Consider the following 17,509-nt stretch of genomic DNA (forward strand, 5'->3'; position numbering starts at 1 on the left):
AAGGACACCAGTCTTCTAAGGAAGTATAGGCTTAAGTTTATAAGTTTAGGCTTCCAAGTTAACTTTCATTATTAATGTACTTGTTGTGGCCTCTTTGGCGTTGAACACTAATTATATCCTCCACCCCCCCCTAGGAGTTTTGGCTGATGTGCTGCTGTGTCCCCGTTAGGCACGTCCTACCTGCACATGTGTACATGTGATGCTATTGTCCAAACTTTTTTCAATAAAGCAAAGACATTTGGGTAAAATGAGAGAGAATTAGTTGGTAATTCCTGAAATTATGAAGATTTCTACATTTCAACCCATACTTATTCCTGAAACCCACCTTGTTTGATTAATTATTTCTATAACTCATTGTGATTTATAAAGTTAACCACTCAGATCTAACCTTTTGGAAACAACAAAACAGTTCTGTCAACGGCTGCTGCTGCTACTGCTACAGTGCTGCCTTTTATACAAAAGAGGCCACATGACAAGTGCTGCTACCTAGCAAATAAGGATAAATGGAGTCCAGGCACACTATTTAACCCAGATGAAAAAATTAAATGATAAAATTAGTGGGCGAGATACCTAGTAAAAGATCAACAATTAAAAATGTTACACTTGAATTTGCTATTTTCCCTATTTTTAATGAATAGATTGCCATTATTGCTGGTTGGACATTTATTTTATGAAATTCTATTTGTTCAACTGCGATGCACTAAAATAAATTCTAACATAAAGCCCATCTTCGTATATATGAATAAATAAGTACTCAATGGAAATTAATGAGAAATTAATAAGAATGTATTGATCTATCCATCAATTTTATGAATGGACTTGCTCTCTCATCTCATCCCATCCCATTTTCAAACTCCACTTAATTCAATTCAGGGTCCCATGGACTTAGAGCCTGTCCTGGTGTGTCCAACCTAATTCTGATCACACCAATATACTGAACTTCATTCAAGCAACACTGATGCTGTAAAGCAAAATATCTATCTACACATCTAAATGTCTCCTGGAATCCCATTTATTTTCTTGCCTATTCCTTCACCCTCAAGTGTATCGTCCTCAGATGGGACGCCATTCCTTCAAAGAATAAAATTGCATTCACCTTCATCCTCACTCACACATAACCAGTTTCCTTTTACAAGTTCACTGAACTGTACATCTCTGAACAGTTTGGACACTCACACAAATTGGCAAAGAACATTCAATCTCCTCACCCATCCTGAGACCCAAAATAATTAAAAACTGTGCCATCACACTGGGCAAAAGTAAAAAAAATCAAATCTGTAATATGTACAGTATAAATATACATTAAACCCCCATGCACAAACATATATTAATGAAGTTAATATATATTAGACACCTTATTTATTGCCTGATCAGGATCAAAAAGATAGTGCCATTTTATTAGTGTCATATAAACAGTTTCAAATCCTTCCCCTTGAGAGATGTCCCTTTATACTTCAGTGAAATCCTGACTACTGACAGTCATTCTGAAAAGACCGGCGACAAATGGCTCATTACAGCATGCAGAACTATGGCATGCCTTTGGCATTATTTCAAAGAGGCGGGCGGCCTGCAAAAGTCTCCCAAACAACATATGCCAGTGCAACACACAGTACTTGGGGATTTGATTTCTTCAAAGTGACATATGAGCAGAATACCTGAGATTTTAATGGAGCATTGTGTTTACTAACTCTCTCGTTAACATCCTAGCGCTGTTACTTAAACAGCACACAGCAGATTATTCCAATGTTATCAGACTTCGATCTGAGACATGCCATTTTAAATCATCTTGAGGTATGTACTTAGAAATTTTATGGCTGACTGAAGCTTTTGAATTCAGTACAAAGGATAAAAAGGACATTTAATACAATCAGTACAGGAAGCCATTTAAAAATGTGTTTTGCTACGATTTCTGACTTTTCATAGCTTAATGCTAACATTATATCTTAGCTGAGCCCTTTAGGTTTCAAAGACATGTTAAGGTTTTGAGATATTCAGTTCAGTTCTTCTGATGCTGGCCATCCTACTGCTCAAACAGACTGTTACAAACCTCTCGCCAAATGCTCATTCACGCTTGAACTTCCTGCCCTCTTGTAAGGTCGGTTCATGAACCTCCTTCGGTCAATTGCTGTTCTTTCTCTAACAAGAGCAAAGAGTTCCTCCAATTACAGGTGACAGGAACGACACCAGCACACTGCACACTAACTTGGGCTGCCAGCTGTGAGCACTCTGTCCAGTGTGTCTCCCTTTCACCTACAGTATGCTTTAACACGGCGCCATCTGTGCCAGGTTTCATATTAAACCTGTGTTTGATTGCAAAGCTTCTTTTCAGGCTTGCTGTTACACTTAGTAAGGTATCCTTCCCAACATCCCCAGCATATGGTGGGGTTCAATTTTTTTCTACAGGTAGAGTAATGGTGAATATGTCATGTCATTTTCTAACCCGATTAATTCAGACCAGGGTCACGGGAGGGCTTAAACCTATCCCAGGTGGAAAAGGACAATGAGCAGTATAAATGCTGCTTATAAATTGAATGGAACCGATAACTACACATATTCAACAGTTTATTGTATTCCTGTTTGTCCTGTAATGGTGCATACAAGTAATAGATAGATAGATAGATAGATAGATAGATAGATAGATAGATAGATAGATAGATAGATAGATAGATAGATAGATAGATAGATAGATAGATAGATAGATAGATAGATAGATAGATAGATAGATAGATAGATAGATAGATAGATAGATAGATAGATAGATAGATAGATAGATAGATAGATAGATAGATAGATAGATGAAGTGAAAGGCACTATAGACAGATAGTGTGGGATATGGCAGGACATTCATCCCAGCCAATACCCCCAGGCCACTAGATGGAGCCCTCCTTGCAACGTGGAGATGCCCTGAATTCTAGCAGGGCATCATGGACTATGGAGTTTTAATACACAGCCCTGCTGGATAACGTCAGGGTCGCCAGGGGATGCTGCAGGGAGACACAGAGACGTTTATTTTCCATACAGCCCGGAAGTAAATCCCAGTCACATGGTTGGAAGAAATAAAGTGCTTCCGGGCTGATGAAGAAAAGAAGTTTTTACCTGACCCGGAAGTGATAGAAGTCACATGGACTGAGGGACAGAGACACTTCCGGGTCACAGACTATAAAGGACTCTGGGAAATCCCAGACGGACGAGCTGAGTTGGGAGGCAGGGTGGCTAAGCATCTGGGAGTGGAGGACTGAGTATTGTTTATTGTAGTGATTATTGATTTATTAAGTATTGTGGAGAGGAGGGTGCTTTGTGCACTTTATTTATAATAATAAATATTATTATTGGACTTTTATCTGGTGTCTGATGTCTGACCTGAGGGTTCAAGGGGTCGACAGTGCCTCTATTTGTCAAAATAGATAGATAGATAGATAGATAGATAGATAGATAGATAGATAGATAGATAGATAGATAGATAGATAGATAGATAGATAGATAGATAGATAGATAGATAGATAGATAGATAGATAGATAGATAGATAGATAGATGGCAACCCTGAACATCAAGAGTGAGTTCAGAAACAGCAGAATGAATTTCCTGATTTTGTCCAACACTGAACTCAGCTGAGGTTATCAAAGCAAACAATCAAGAATTTGTTAACTTTCTTCGCCATTTAATTCTTAAGACATTACTTTTGACTGAAGACAGTGAAACTGCGTAGCCTGATCTCTAAAGCTACATCGTTGCTGAAACATAAATTAAAACTGGCAATTGGGTCTTGATTATCCATTCATAATGAACAACCAGGCAGATGTACACATTTATTGAGAAAAACTAACACTTTTCACTAAAATGCACAGTAAAATATAAAGTACGTAACCGCTTTTCTGCCGTGCTGTATTTCTGCTCACATTTTTTACACAAGTAAATGAAAAGCTCTTACCTGGCTTTTGTACTTTTGAAGTGGCAACTGGTTCATCGTCAAATGAGACCCAACCCAGCCTTTCCGTGTTGCTTTTCATTTTAGATTCAGGTGTCATTGTGGACTCATTATACTTTGTATTTAAGGCTGCATGATATGCTGTTTGGATTCTTGATGAAAATATTTATCCATCAGTCTTGATTTATAGTAATCAGCATTTAAGTGGTTTCATTGCTGTATAAAGGATAAATCAGAGACGGTATTAACAAATTAATTAAGAAAATGAAAAGATTAAATCTGGTTAGATAAAGGCATATTATGACAAAGACTTAATCAAATAATCAATATTTATTTTATATGGTACAATAAACAGCATGGACCATATCAAACAAAAACAAGAACAAGCAAAACCACAGTACCTTATGAAATATACGCACAGATCACTACATCAAAATCAACACAGAAACAAAACAGGCACTACTGGGACAAGCTTAATAGCAAGTTTCAAAAGGATCTTTAAAAATAAAATTTACTTACAATACAAAATTTCAAAGAAGAGTGCATGACAAATGTGATGGACAAAGTAGCACAAATAGAAATTATCTGTCGAGCTTTGAAAGCTTTTTCGTTGCATTGTAAGCCAAGTAGATAAGTACCCTGGAGTAATGCAGTAACCCCCTTTAGTAGTGGTGCTAGTAGCAGCAGTACTGCCATGTTAGTGTGCAGAGTGCTATGAAGTTCTCACAAGGCAGTACGAGAGCTTTGAAGAGAGCTGAATATCGGACAGGAAGCAAGTGCAGAAGAGCCAGCACTGAGGTCACAGTGTTACAGACAGACCAGGATCCTGGCAGTTTATTCCTGACAGGCGGCTATTTTCAAATACAGTACCTATTTCTATCATTTCGGTTGGTTTATTGGTGAATTTGTGTAATAAACTAATAAACCAGTGAGTTTTTATTACTCTTTACCAAACTTGAAAATCTACAGAATTGTGTCAATTAATAAATCAGTGGCAGATTTTACCGCTGTTAATTTCAGATACTTCTCTCAAATTTGCCTGTTGTGAAAGCCATGTCATTTGTTAATTTTATTTGTTCAAAAGCATTTCCAAACATTTTTTAATGAAGTAACTGAAAATGAGACAGATTCTAAAACACTCCGTGATTTGAGAATACTGACAGCTAAAGCCCATAGGGCACACAATTTTAAATTTCTGCCCTTTGTGTTTCATGACACAGACGGCCAGCAGCCTTCCCTGTAAACTCTGCAGTGAACGTTTAGAGGCAGCGATTCATCATATGTTTACCTCAGTTGTCATTTTTGAAGCTCCTTACACTATTACAGGTTTAGATAGATAGATAGATAGATAGATAGATAGATAGATAGATAGATAGATAGATAGATAGATAGATAGATAGATAGATAGATAGATAGATAGATAGATAGATAGATAGATAGATAGATAGATAGATAGATAGATAGATAGATAGATAGATAGATAGATAGATAGATAGATAGATAGATAGATAGATAGATAGATACTTTATTAATCCCAAGGGGAAATTCCCATACTCCAGCAGCAGCACACTGATACAAAAAACAATATTAAATTAAAGATTGATAACAGTGCAGGTAGAAACAGACAATAACTTTGTATAATGTTAACGTTTACCCCCCCGGGTGGAATTGAAGAGTCGCATAGTGTGGTGGAGGAACGATCTCCTCAGTCTGTCAGTGGAGCAGGACGGTGACAGCAGTCTGTCACTGAAGCTGCTCCTCTTTCTGGAGATGATCCTGTTCAGTGGATGCAGTGGATTCTCCATGATTGACAGGAGTCTGCTCAGCGCCCGTCGCTCCGCCACAGATGTTAAACTGTCCAGCTTCATGCCAACAATAGAGCCTGCCTTCCTCACCTGTTTGTCCAGGTGTGAGGCGTCTTTCTTCTTAATGCTGCCTCCCCAGCACACCACCGCATAGAAGAGGACGCTCGCCACAACCATCTGATAGAACATCTGCAGCATCTTATTGCAGATGTTGAAGGACGCCAGCCTTCTAAGGAAGTATAACCAGCTCTGTCCTTTCTTACACAGACTTGTTTACCACAAGCTGGAGACTGTACCTGCAGCACATGCCCATGGTAAAGCCAACAATCACATCCAACACACAGAGGAGGAGATATGCCAAATGTAGCCTTGTTTGAGCTGCTGAGTCAACAGCTCTAACATTAACATTGCTTACAGTCAACCATAACGTAGAATAATGTCATCAGTCAGTCAGTCATTGTCCAACCCGCTATATCCTAACACAGGTTCACGGGGGTCTGCTGGAGCCAATCCCAGCCAGCATAGGGCGCAAGGCAGGAACAAATCCCGGGCAGGGCGCCAGGCCACCACAGGACACACGCATCCACACACTAGGGACAATTTAGGATCGCCAATGCACCTAACCTGCATGTCTCTGGACTGTGGGAGGACACCCACACAGACACAGGGAGAACATGCAAACTCCACGCAGGGAGGACCCAGAAAGCGAACGCAGGTGTCCTTACTGTGAGGCAGCAGCACCACCGTGCTACCTGTAGAATAATTTAACATTTTGAAATCCTTTAAATGCAATTCAGGGTGTCGGAGGGCCAGGGCCTATTCTGACAGCTCTGGGCACAAGGCAGGAACCAATCCTGGTTGGCAGCTTAGTAAATCAGTGAGCCCACTCTAACAATTAATCTGACAGGCAGATCATTGGGTCTGTGAAAGGAAAAGCAGAGTAACCAGAAGGAAGACCCTCAGAGACATGGGGGGAATAAGCATAATCCACGCAGATAACGTCTAGACAGGGGAGGATGACTCTGTGAAGCAGACAAATTAACTACTGTGCCTCTGTTATGCCCTCAGCTATAATGTGGAATGAAGAATTTCATTTTGTGATGATCACAAATGAGGTAACAAATAAAAAAAAAACACAACAGCTTCTAGCTAAATTCAAGTTAAATCTGAAAATGTATTTTGTCATAGCATTTCTAGAAACGAGTGGTTCTGAGAAGCGTGACCTTCCTTATCAGGTATTTATGAAAACTGTGTCTTCGTTCACAACACGCTAAGAAAACACTGCCAAAGCTACTTATGTAACAAGTGAGCAACGCCAACACAGGAGACGAGTTTTATTCTTTGGAGGTGGTCCCCTCCCACCAGAGAAAGAGCAATACAGGAGCCTTGAAAGTCCTGTGCAGCAAACTGGCGCCTCCATATGCATCAAGCGTTCCTCATCCAACCGCACATTATATGACACACAAAGAGTCATTCCAAGTGGTACATTTCTGTCACAACACCATCAGATGTGTGGTGGTCTCCAAGCAACGAGCCCCAGCTTGCTTACCAGTTACTGGGCAACTCTGCCTTTATTCAACAATAATTTTATCAGGCTGCAGACTTCTAATCAGCATGGAGTTGAATCTGGGTGTTGTATGTAGGCAGCGGATATTTCTTCAAACAGATCATCTTTGAGCTCTAATATTTGTACTGCTGCCTTTGCTGCCTTTCAGTTTAAGAAGGGATTTCTGCATCTCTGCATATGAAGGACCTGAACACTAGTCCTACTTACTTATTCTCGTCAGCGTGAAATACATGAGGTATTGAATTTCAGTCTTCAACAATCCTAAGGCAAACCTGCCCACTGTCGTTTAAGTCAGAAAGTGGACTGAATCAATAAGATGGATGTATGGAAAACTTCTACGGGTTTCACCCTGTCACCCACCCCTCCTGACTCAGCCCCCATGTGATTACTATGCACAGCAGGCATGAGAATTCAGGGGGCGAATACACAGGGACGTAGTCTAAAAACCGTAGCGAGGGTCAGAATCAGGAGGACAACTAAAAGTAACCTCGGCCAGGAATCTAGGAATGCACAGAATTCAAAAAACCAAATGAACAAAACAAAGAACATTTGTTCAAAAAAAAAAAAGGGTTTAAAGGGTTTTGGAATTTGTGTAGTCGGATGGGGAAGCACACACCTGGGTGACTATCTATTTATACAGGCCATGAGGACACGCTCACTTGGGGACAGTTCTAGCAACAGTCAGAATGGTGGTGACATGATGGCTCAAATCACAAATCAAAATTCAAACTATAACTATACTCTAAAGATTAATTGAACCCAATGGATACTGTAACCACAAGGGGCGCCACTGAGCCCCGGACCACAGAAATAATACCAAACACAATTCCAGGTTCAAATAAAAGCTTTTTATTTGTCTCCAACACCTTCCTTACACAAACACCAAAATTCTCTCCTTCCACCTCTCGTAGAGTGTTGCCCACTGCCACCTGACTCTGACTCGATTAGGTGAGGCTGTGGGCTCCTTTTTGAATCCAACCTGGGAACTGCTTCCAGTGTCACACCCAGGTCATCTGGTGCACTTCCGGGTCGTGTGGAAAACAGAACATTCCTCCCCCAGCAGCACCTTCTGGTGGTAACCAAAGACCCCAACAGGGCTACGGTTCCAGACTTCAATTCCCATGCCAAACTGTGGGTATTCTAATCGGTTTTGGCCCTGAGGAACACTGCCACCTGTCGTGTAGAAGAATGAACTGCTCCTGGTATTCCCGTTCACCCAATCCACCCATTATGGCCTCCTGGCTAGGCAAAAATTCATCCTCCATCCTGGCCAGGATGCTGGTCCTTCCTCCTTTTCACCTACAACACCTACCGTAGATACTCGCGTATTAGTCGATCTCGCAGATAAGTCGAGTGTATTGTTTAAGCTGAAAATTACAAAATTTGTTATGACCCGCGTATAAGTCGAGGGTAAAACTTGATAGCTATCAGAGATAGAGGGTGACAATCAGCTGTTAATGGCGACAAAACTCACTGTCACGTCACAGGCATTCCCTCTGTGCTTGGAGAAATGCTAGACTCGTTGACTTGGCAACTAATCCTTGCGTGTGCGTGAGTTGCGAAATGTAAACAATTGCAAGATGGCGTCGATCTGTCACAAGGGAGCGAAGCGAGTGCAGAAAAGAAAACACTCGGTAGACGATGTTTTGCGCATTATCGCGGAGTCGGACTCTGATTTTTCAGAATCGGATTTTATTGACAGTGATCAGGAATTGAGCAAAAGTGGTAGAAGCCGGCATCAGCTGATCGGACACCAGCCGATGCTGCGCCAGCTGAACATATTTGCGCAGCCGATGCAGCTACGGCAAGGTTCGCGTGGCAGGAATACCCAGACATTGATCCGTGAGAGCCGAACTGGCTACCGGACTTCACAAGACAGCATGGCTTGCTGTTGGACACGACAGATCACCTGCTGCTGGACTACTTCAGGCTGCTCTCTCCTGATGCTGCTTTTCAGCTACTGTCAGACGACACAAACTGGTAGGCAGAGAAATTTTTTGAATCGCGGGCTGCGCTTGCATCGCATTGATAGCGTGCATGGCCTTTGGTTCTTTTGATTCCAAATCTGATTGCACGTGGCAGCTAATGGTATGTTTGTTATCCAAAACCTGTAAAAGCTAATGCTCAAATTCAAGTATTTCACAGTTTAAAGAATTATTTAATGAAATTAGAAAAAAACTAGCTAATTAGCAATAGTATTGCTGGATTTTAATTATTTCAAAGACCATGGGAAACGGCAGATGACCGGTGACTTAACACCGTGAAGCGTTGAGTGTACAATGTCATTACCCAAATTCTATGGACAATTGTGTTGCCCCGCGGATAAGTCGATTCTGTTTTTTTGAATGAATTTTAAGGCATAAATTTTTCAACTTATACGCAAGTATCTACGGTAAGTTCATAAAAATTACCCAACAGAAGCAAACAATATTCAAATAGAAGACCCTGACAGTGATCACAGCTGTAGTGTATATCCAAAAATAAAATATTAAATGTGACTGTCTAGTATTAGTCTAAAATGCTCTGCATTCATGGATTCTAATGCTGTCCACCTTCAGCTAAAAATAACCAAGAAAAGTAATAGTTTACAAGTTAAATAAGCTCGGGGACTTACTAACAGGTCTAGAGTCCAAGACAACTGTAAAGTACAAAGCTGCAGGTTAGCACTCCATCTGTACCACAGCACGTTAGCTTAAATAATTCAATCAAAGCTTTATTATCATAAATATGGAGTACAGTGAACAAGTACAATGAAATTCGTATTTGAGTGTCCACCTCGCAGAACATAACCATCCACTAACAATTAATGGTACAATTAACAATACAGTAATGCGGCACAATAATAAATGAAAAGAGTACAAAATACTTCATGTATCAGCTAACAACAAGCAGCCTGGAGTACAAAGTAAAAATGAGGAAAGCAACCAGTGGTGTTAAATGAGGAGTTGTAATCACTGCAACAACCTAGGAATTCAGCAATAAACTGACAGTTCTGAGATTTAGCAATAACAATAAAGTCAGTCAGTCAGTCAGTCAGTCAGTGTCCAACCCGCTATATCCTAACACAGGGTCACCTGGGTCTGCTGGAGCCAATCCCAGCCAACACAGGGCACAAGGCAGGAACAAATCCCTGGGCAGGGCGCCAGCCCACCGCAGTAACAATAAAGTGCAGAGCAGAATTAAAACAGTGCATACAGTAAATCGTTCACAGACAACTTGACAGTTCTTGGACTTGGCAGTACACTGCGGGACATTGCAAGATCATTTGGCTGAAGAAAGCTTCTCAGTTGTATGACAGCCATAGTACAAAATAAAGGTTGGTCAGTCGGTGGAAACTGTTTTTCTAAAAAAATCTCTGAATTTGAAAGAACAACGTAAAACAAAGCCACTGAAACCAATTCAACACGTTTTGGCTACAATGCATGCCCGGTTGAGTCCAAGTCCAGGGAGGTTGTTTTCAAGTTGGACAATGCGCTGGTCAAACCTCATCTGGAAAACTGTACTCAGGTTTGGTCTCCTTTTCACAAAAACAGGACAAACAGAAACAAGTGATGGTGGGATAAGAACTGGAAAGAATAGAGTTGAACTTTTTCTATTTAAGCAAACAAAGGTTAACAGGAGACACGACAGAAGTGTTCAGTAGTGTGAAGGAAAGCAGAAGGGTGAATGTAAGCCACAACTTCAGAGCGGCAGTTCTCAAGCTCACTACCGGGGACCCCATATGGCTGCAGGTTTTACAGTTGCACAACCAGTGAGCTGTTTTACCTCTAATTGCTGATATTTAATTAGGTGGTCTATCTTCTCTTATTTAATTCGGCCTTTAGAAAAGCAAAGCAATGTAAGTTTTACATTTATAAGGCAAATTACAATTTTTGCTACAGTTCTGAATGCTTAATTTTATTCTGCGGTTATCCTGTGTTCAGACCAACGTGTGTATGTGTTAAATTTATTTACTTTCTGTGGCAGACAACCAGGGACCTTGCCCCACTGGGACGCCTGGAGCAGGGTAAGACCGGGAGAGGGGCAATATCTCCCCTGGGCACAAGAGGGCAGCCCCCCTGGTTTTTCATCAGGGGCCACGGATACGGAGCTGGGAAGCTGGGGTCCGTGGTCACCACCAGGGGGCGCCTGGATGGTTCCCGAGTCGTGGAGGACAGCACTTCCACCACACCAGGAAGTGCTGCCGCTCCAGGAGCTGTGCACACCCAGAGTTCTTCCGGGTGCAAGGGCAGCACTTACGCCACACCAGGAAGTGCTGCTGGAAGACCATCACAGAGCACCTGGAGCATATGCGGGGCGTTATAAAAGGGGCTGCCTCACTCCATTTGGGAGCCGGAGTCGGGAGGAGGAAGACAGAGCTTGCGAGAGAGGAGTGGAGGCGGCCGAGAAGAAGAAAGGACTGAGTAGTCATGTGGATTAGTGCGGACTGGATTGTGCACATAAACTGTAAATACTGTAAATAAACCGTGTATTGTGGACTCCTGGTGTCATGTCTGTCTGTGGCCGGGCTATCTTTTATATTACTTACTTACTTACTATGATGGAGTAGCGCCCTGTGCAGCGTTGTTCCCCCCAAATGCTCCATGCTAGCTGGAATAGGCTCCAGCAGACCCCCGCGACCCTGTTCAGGACTGTGATATGACTGACTGACTGACTGACTGACTTACTTATCTACCTCTTTATGTATGTATTTATTTCTGTAAAAAGCTAAATTTCCCCTGTGGACAAATAAAGTTCTGTCTGTCTATTTGTCAATCTACTATATAGTCCCAATTGCACTTCCGGGTGGGGCTGAAGACTCGTCCAGCCTGGCTGTTGAATCCAGAGAGCCCCCCCTAGCAGCCACCCCGGGTCCCAACCAGGCTGTGCAGGACTCCATCTCCCATGGAGCCCGGTGGGAAGTTGGGAAATCCCCGTCGGCCAGAGAGGCTGCCACCAAGCATCCCGGGAGAGGTATTGAGCTGCCCATGGTTGCTCCCCCGGAACATACGCAGCGGGGCGTCCAGCCGCTCGTCACAATAGTGACAATCAACAACGTGCAGAGCAGACACTTGGGCAAGTGACACTGAATGACAAAAGGCTTCAACTACTTCAGCGTCAGGCTTATTAACACGCTTGTTAGTAAATTATGGATTAAACAACATGGACAACACCTGGAAAGCCCAAAAGAAAATCATGATGGTGAAGAAAATCTTAAAAAACTAAATTAAGTTAAATTATCCTTGTGTAGCATACATACATTGTAATAAGAATTTAACAAATGAGTTTTTTGATTTCTACATTGACCCCAAAACACAGAAATGGGGAACTTACAGCTTGCTTAATTAGGCGAGGAGTTCCTGAAGCTGGCTGCATCACAAACCAGCAGCCACATGTGGTCCCCAGGACTGAGTCCGAGAACCCCTGCTTTGGAAACGGGTTAGGAGCAAATTTCACTCGAATGTTGCAAACGTATTTCTTCACACAGAGAATATTAGACACAAGGAATATGTTTCAAAGCGGTGTAGTGGATTAATGGATTGTGGTACCCTGGGAGCTTCAACTCTGGGCTTCATAGTTTTTTGAAGGAGTTGGGTGAGTAGAGACCACCAAGCTAGGTTGGGCAAAAGGCTTATTACTGTATATTGTGATGGATGGCCGGCTACATATTCCGGCCCTCACCCCCAGGCTGCCAGGTGGAGCTCTCCCGACAGCATGGTCGTTCCCCGAATTCCAGCAGGGCTTCATGGACTTTGTAGTTTATATGCACAGCCCTGCTGGATACCATGGGGGCCACCAGGAGTCGCTGTAGGGAGGCTGTCAGACTCTTATGTGCCCTATAACTTGGAAGTACGTCCTGGTCACATGAACAGGAGAAACGACGTGCTTCCAGGTTGAAGAAAGGACTTTTACCCTGACCCGGAAGTAATAAGGACTTGTGGACTGTTGGGCAGGAACACCTCCGGGTCAGGGGGTATAAAAGGACTCTGGGAAAGCCCAGACACTGAGCTGAGCTTGGAGGTAGGGTGGCTAAGTGTCTGGGAGCGGAGGAGAGAGTATTGTGATTATTGTAGTATTGATTGGTGTTTGTATGAATAGTGTGGAGTGGAGGGTGCTTAGTGCACATATTTCTAATAAAAAGAATCATAGTTGTACTTTTACCTGATGTCTGGCGTGGTACCTGAGGGTTCAAGAGGTTGATAAGAGCCTCTACTGTTACAATATACACTTTCCTTATGTCAAATCACTTATCAGAAATTGTCTTATATTCTTCTGTAATCATATCTAATTTCAAAATGATTTCCTCAGTGAAGCTGATATTTCATATCATTACTCTTTACTGCATACAGGGTAGGATTCAAAAGTAATGAGCCTCATTTTGTTCTGACGTGAACGTACCTCGCCGCGCGCCCCACTTGCCAGCGACGGCGATGGTGGGTGTTGACTTCACAACGCAACGGAGCTCCTACCGCTCCGAGCTTTCGGAGCGGTAGGATCGGCCTTGACGGGAACCCCTGTGCGGTAGTGCGTTACACGGCGGAATGGAAAGTTCGTTAGAGCAACGGTACGCGTTGGAGACGAAGACCATGCCCATTGCCTTCCTCGGAGTGAAGGGGATCATCCACTACGAGTTTGTCCCGCAAGGACAGACCGTGAATGCTGCTTACTACTTGGAAGTCCTGAAAAGGCTGAAAAGAAGTGTCGCGCAAAAGCGAAGGGACATCAAGGACAGCTGGAAGCTTCACCACGATAACGCGCCCAGCCACACCGCCTTCATCGTGAGCGCCTACCTGGCCCGGGTGAATGTTCCGGTGGTCCCCCAGCCTCCCTACAGTCCGGACGTGTCGCCTTCTGACTTCTTCTTGTTTCCGCGCTTAAAATCAGCGCTAAATGGAAAATGCTTCGACTCGATCGAGGACATCCAAGCAAATGTCAAGGCAGCCCTTGCAGCCATCCCGGAACAGGCCTACGTGGACGCCTTCGAGTCATGGAAAAGCCGCCTACAAAAGTGTATTGATGCAGGAGGTGCCTATTTTGAAGACTACTAATTAGTGGTACCGATTTGCTCAATAAATTTGTCTTTTTGAACAAAGGCTCATTACTTTTGAATCCTACCCTGTATACCTAAAACTCTATAAATATACATTTTGAAACTAGGTAAAGTTATAGACATATTTAGCAAACAAGCTCTAAGCTAATCAATAACAAATGTAGACTTTGCCTCTCATGGCCATATTTAATATAATTCTGCTTTTTACTCGTCCCCATAAAATTCAACACCATTGTTTGCAGAGAGAGATCAGCTACCCCGATTAAAGGAAACAATTGCATTTACTTTCTGGCAGGTTGCATAATGCATCATGTTTGTTTTCTGATTTAAAAATAATATGCACTATTTTTCCGTTATCAAAGCCATGGTAACAATCCAAGGACATGGATAACTTATCAAAATGAGAATAAAGGCAGGAAATGAGAAAAGGAAGCACTGCAACATTTTTATTGACTGACACTTTATTTTTTTTACGTTTCATGGAGCTTCAGTATGAGTGATTTATTGGATTTTCCAACAACAGCACTTGAACTGCTCCTTATTGCAGAATATAAATAGAAATAGTTTAAACTACAAAATGGTAACTTTGCCATTCAAAGCAATTGACTCAAAAGTCTGTTACCTTTTCCCCTGTGTGTGTGTGTGTGTATAATGTAAGTGCCCAAGAGGACAGACGGTCATCCCGGCCAGAAACTGAAAATAATCTCTTGCCCAGATGACAGGCCAAGATAGAAGGACAGACAAGTTGGATGGATGGACAAAGAAACGACTTTGCGCCTGGCTTGTTGTTGGAGCAGCAGAAGCCAGGATCAGTTCCGTCCCCCATACGACAGGTGGCATCCCAGTTTGGACACCTGTAGGGGTGTTTGGCTATTGGAGTCCAGAAGTGCAACCCTGTTGGCATCCCTGGGTTACAGTAGAGGGCGCAGTCGGGGGAGGACCTCCCAGCTTTCAATATGACCCAGAAGTGTTTCCAGGAGGACATGTTGTTACACTTAAAGCATTCCTGGGTCCGGCTTCAAAAAGAGCCTGACACTCTTGGAGGAAGGAGGAGGAAGAAATGAAAAGATCAGATTGTATTGTGACTGATCTTTGCATAGGTGATTATTATAAGGGTGCTCTGGTTTAATACATATCCTTTATTTAAACCCAGGCCCATGTTGGGTATTACTGTGTCTAAGATTTGGGACTTAGTGGTGTCCGCTGGTGGTTACAATATAAATATACTTCATATATATTATTCACAAAGAAGGAACACTACTTAAGAAATCCTGTTATGGAGAATTGCCCCAAAGAGGCCATAACATACAAAAACAGAGAATTTAGAAAGAACAAAGAAAGAGCACAAAGAATCAAATATTGTAAAACCTCTCTGGTCTGACACTATCATGCTCACCATAAATAACTTAAACGCACTCCTTGTTGTGAGGTGCAGGATCTCTTGAGGATACATAAATGGACCAAGAGGCAAAAATCAAGGACAGGCGGTCATTACCGTGACAGTAAACACTCGTATTACCAAATCCAAAATCATAAAGATGAAAATGAAACTCGCAGAAGAAAAAGGAATCAGGAAAAACCTAACACTACTTGAAACTGAAGCTATCAGTCACTAGGATCAGTAAAGGAATTGTAAAAGTGTCCACTGAGGGATCGTGAGCGTTGTTACTGCTGCCATGTTTATATTGTTGACTAAATGTGACACATGAGAAATGCAATCAAATTGGTCATTAAAAAGATAAACTTGGTCAAAAAGCATTAAAATAAAGATCAGATTACAAATCTGTAATCTTGAACCTTAAAAAGCCACAAAACAAAATGAAATCCATGTATAAAAGATGTACATTATCACACTTCTAAACTCTGTGTTACTTGGCCTCATACTCATGCCAGATGAGGTCTTACCCAAAATCATGGTGTGTTTTGGTGGGTGTACTTGGGACTGTGCCGTGGCTGGGGGACACGGGAAGACGTGCCCCATAGGTGAAGAAAAGTAAAAAGTTCTTTGTTTTTATACGTGCCTCCAGTGTGAGGCTGTGTTGAGTCAGGTGCCTATATAGCGCCTTTTTACTATATACAGTCATATGATAAAGATTGGGAACTCCTCTTAATTCTTTGGAATTTTGTTTATCATTGGCTGAGCTTTCAAAGTAGCAACTTCCTTTTAATATCTGACATGCCTTATGGAAACAGTAGGATTTCAGCAGTGACATTAAGTTTATTGGACTAAGAGAAAATATGCAATATGTATCATAACAAAATTACACAGGTGCATAAATTTGGGCACCACAACAGAGATATGACATCTCGACGCTGTCCTCCTATAGCCTTTGATGGGTGTATTCTGATTCTGGATGGAGGTATTGTTGACCATTCTTCCATACACAATCTCTCCAGTTCAGTTCAATTTGATGGCTGCCGAGCATGGACAGCCTGCTTCAAATCATCCCATAGATTTTCGATAACATTCAAGTCAGGGGACTGTGACAGCCATTCCAGAACATTGTACTTCTCCCTCTGCATGAATGCCTTTGTAGATTTCAAACTGTGTTTTGGGTCATTGTCTTGTTGGAATATTCAACCCCTGCGTAACTTCAACTTTGTGACCGATGCTTGAACATTAGCCTGAAGAATCTGTTGATATTGGGTTGAATTCATCTGACCCTTGACTTTAACACGGGCCTCAGTCCCAGAACTAACCACACAGCCCCACAGCATGATGGAACTCCACCAAATTTGACAGTAGGTAGCAGGTGTTTTTCTTGGAATGTGGTGTTCTTCTTCTGCCATGCAAAGCCCTTCTTGTTATGACCAAATAACTCCATTTTTGTCTCATCAGTCCAAAGCACTTTGTTCCAAAATGAATCTGGCTTGTCTAAATGAGCATTTGCATACAACAAGCGACTCTGTTTGTGGCGCGAGTGCAGAAAGGGCTTCTTTCTCATCACCCTGCCATACAGATGTTCTTTGAGCCAATTGCACTGCATTGTAGAACGGTGTACAGATACACCATCTGCAGCAAGATGTTCTTGCAGGTCTTTGGAGGTGATCTGTGGGTTGTCTGTCACCATTCTCACAATCCTGCACATATGCCGCTCCTGTATTTTTCTTGGCCTGCCAGACCTGCTGGGTTTAACAGCAACTGTGCCTGTGGCCTTCCATTTCCTGATGACATTCCTTA

At 42.3% G+C, this 17,509-nt stretch overlaps 1 protein-coding gene across 3 annotated transcripts in view; it reads right to left on the reverse strand.

Annotated features, from left to right (window-relative positions):
• ston2 (stonin 2) overlaps positions 1-17,509 on the reverse strand; it is a 311,201-nt gene that overhangs the window by 242,314 nt on the left and 51,378 nt on the right. For all 3 annotated transcript variants that reach the window (XM_028821758.2, XM_028821759.2, XM_051920158.1), the window contains exon 2: positions 3,930-4,142. In XM_028821758.2, the coding sequence (XP_028677591.1) occupies positions 3,930-4,026 (97 nt within the window). In that variant the 5' untranslated portion in view covers positions 4,027-4,142. The remainder of the gene's footprint in view (positions 1-3,929; positions 4,143-17,509) is intronic.

This window comes from Erpetoichthys calabaricus, chromosome 16 (genome assembly GCF_900747795.2).
Source record: "Erpetoichthys calabaricus chromosome 16, fErpCal1.3, whole genome shotgun sequence".
Lineage (NCBI taxonomy): Eukaryota > Metazoa > Chordata > Cladistia > Polypteriformes > Polypteridae > Erpetoichthys > Erpetoichthys calabaricus.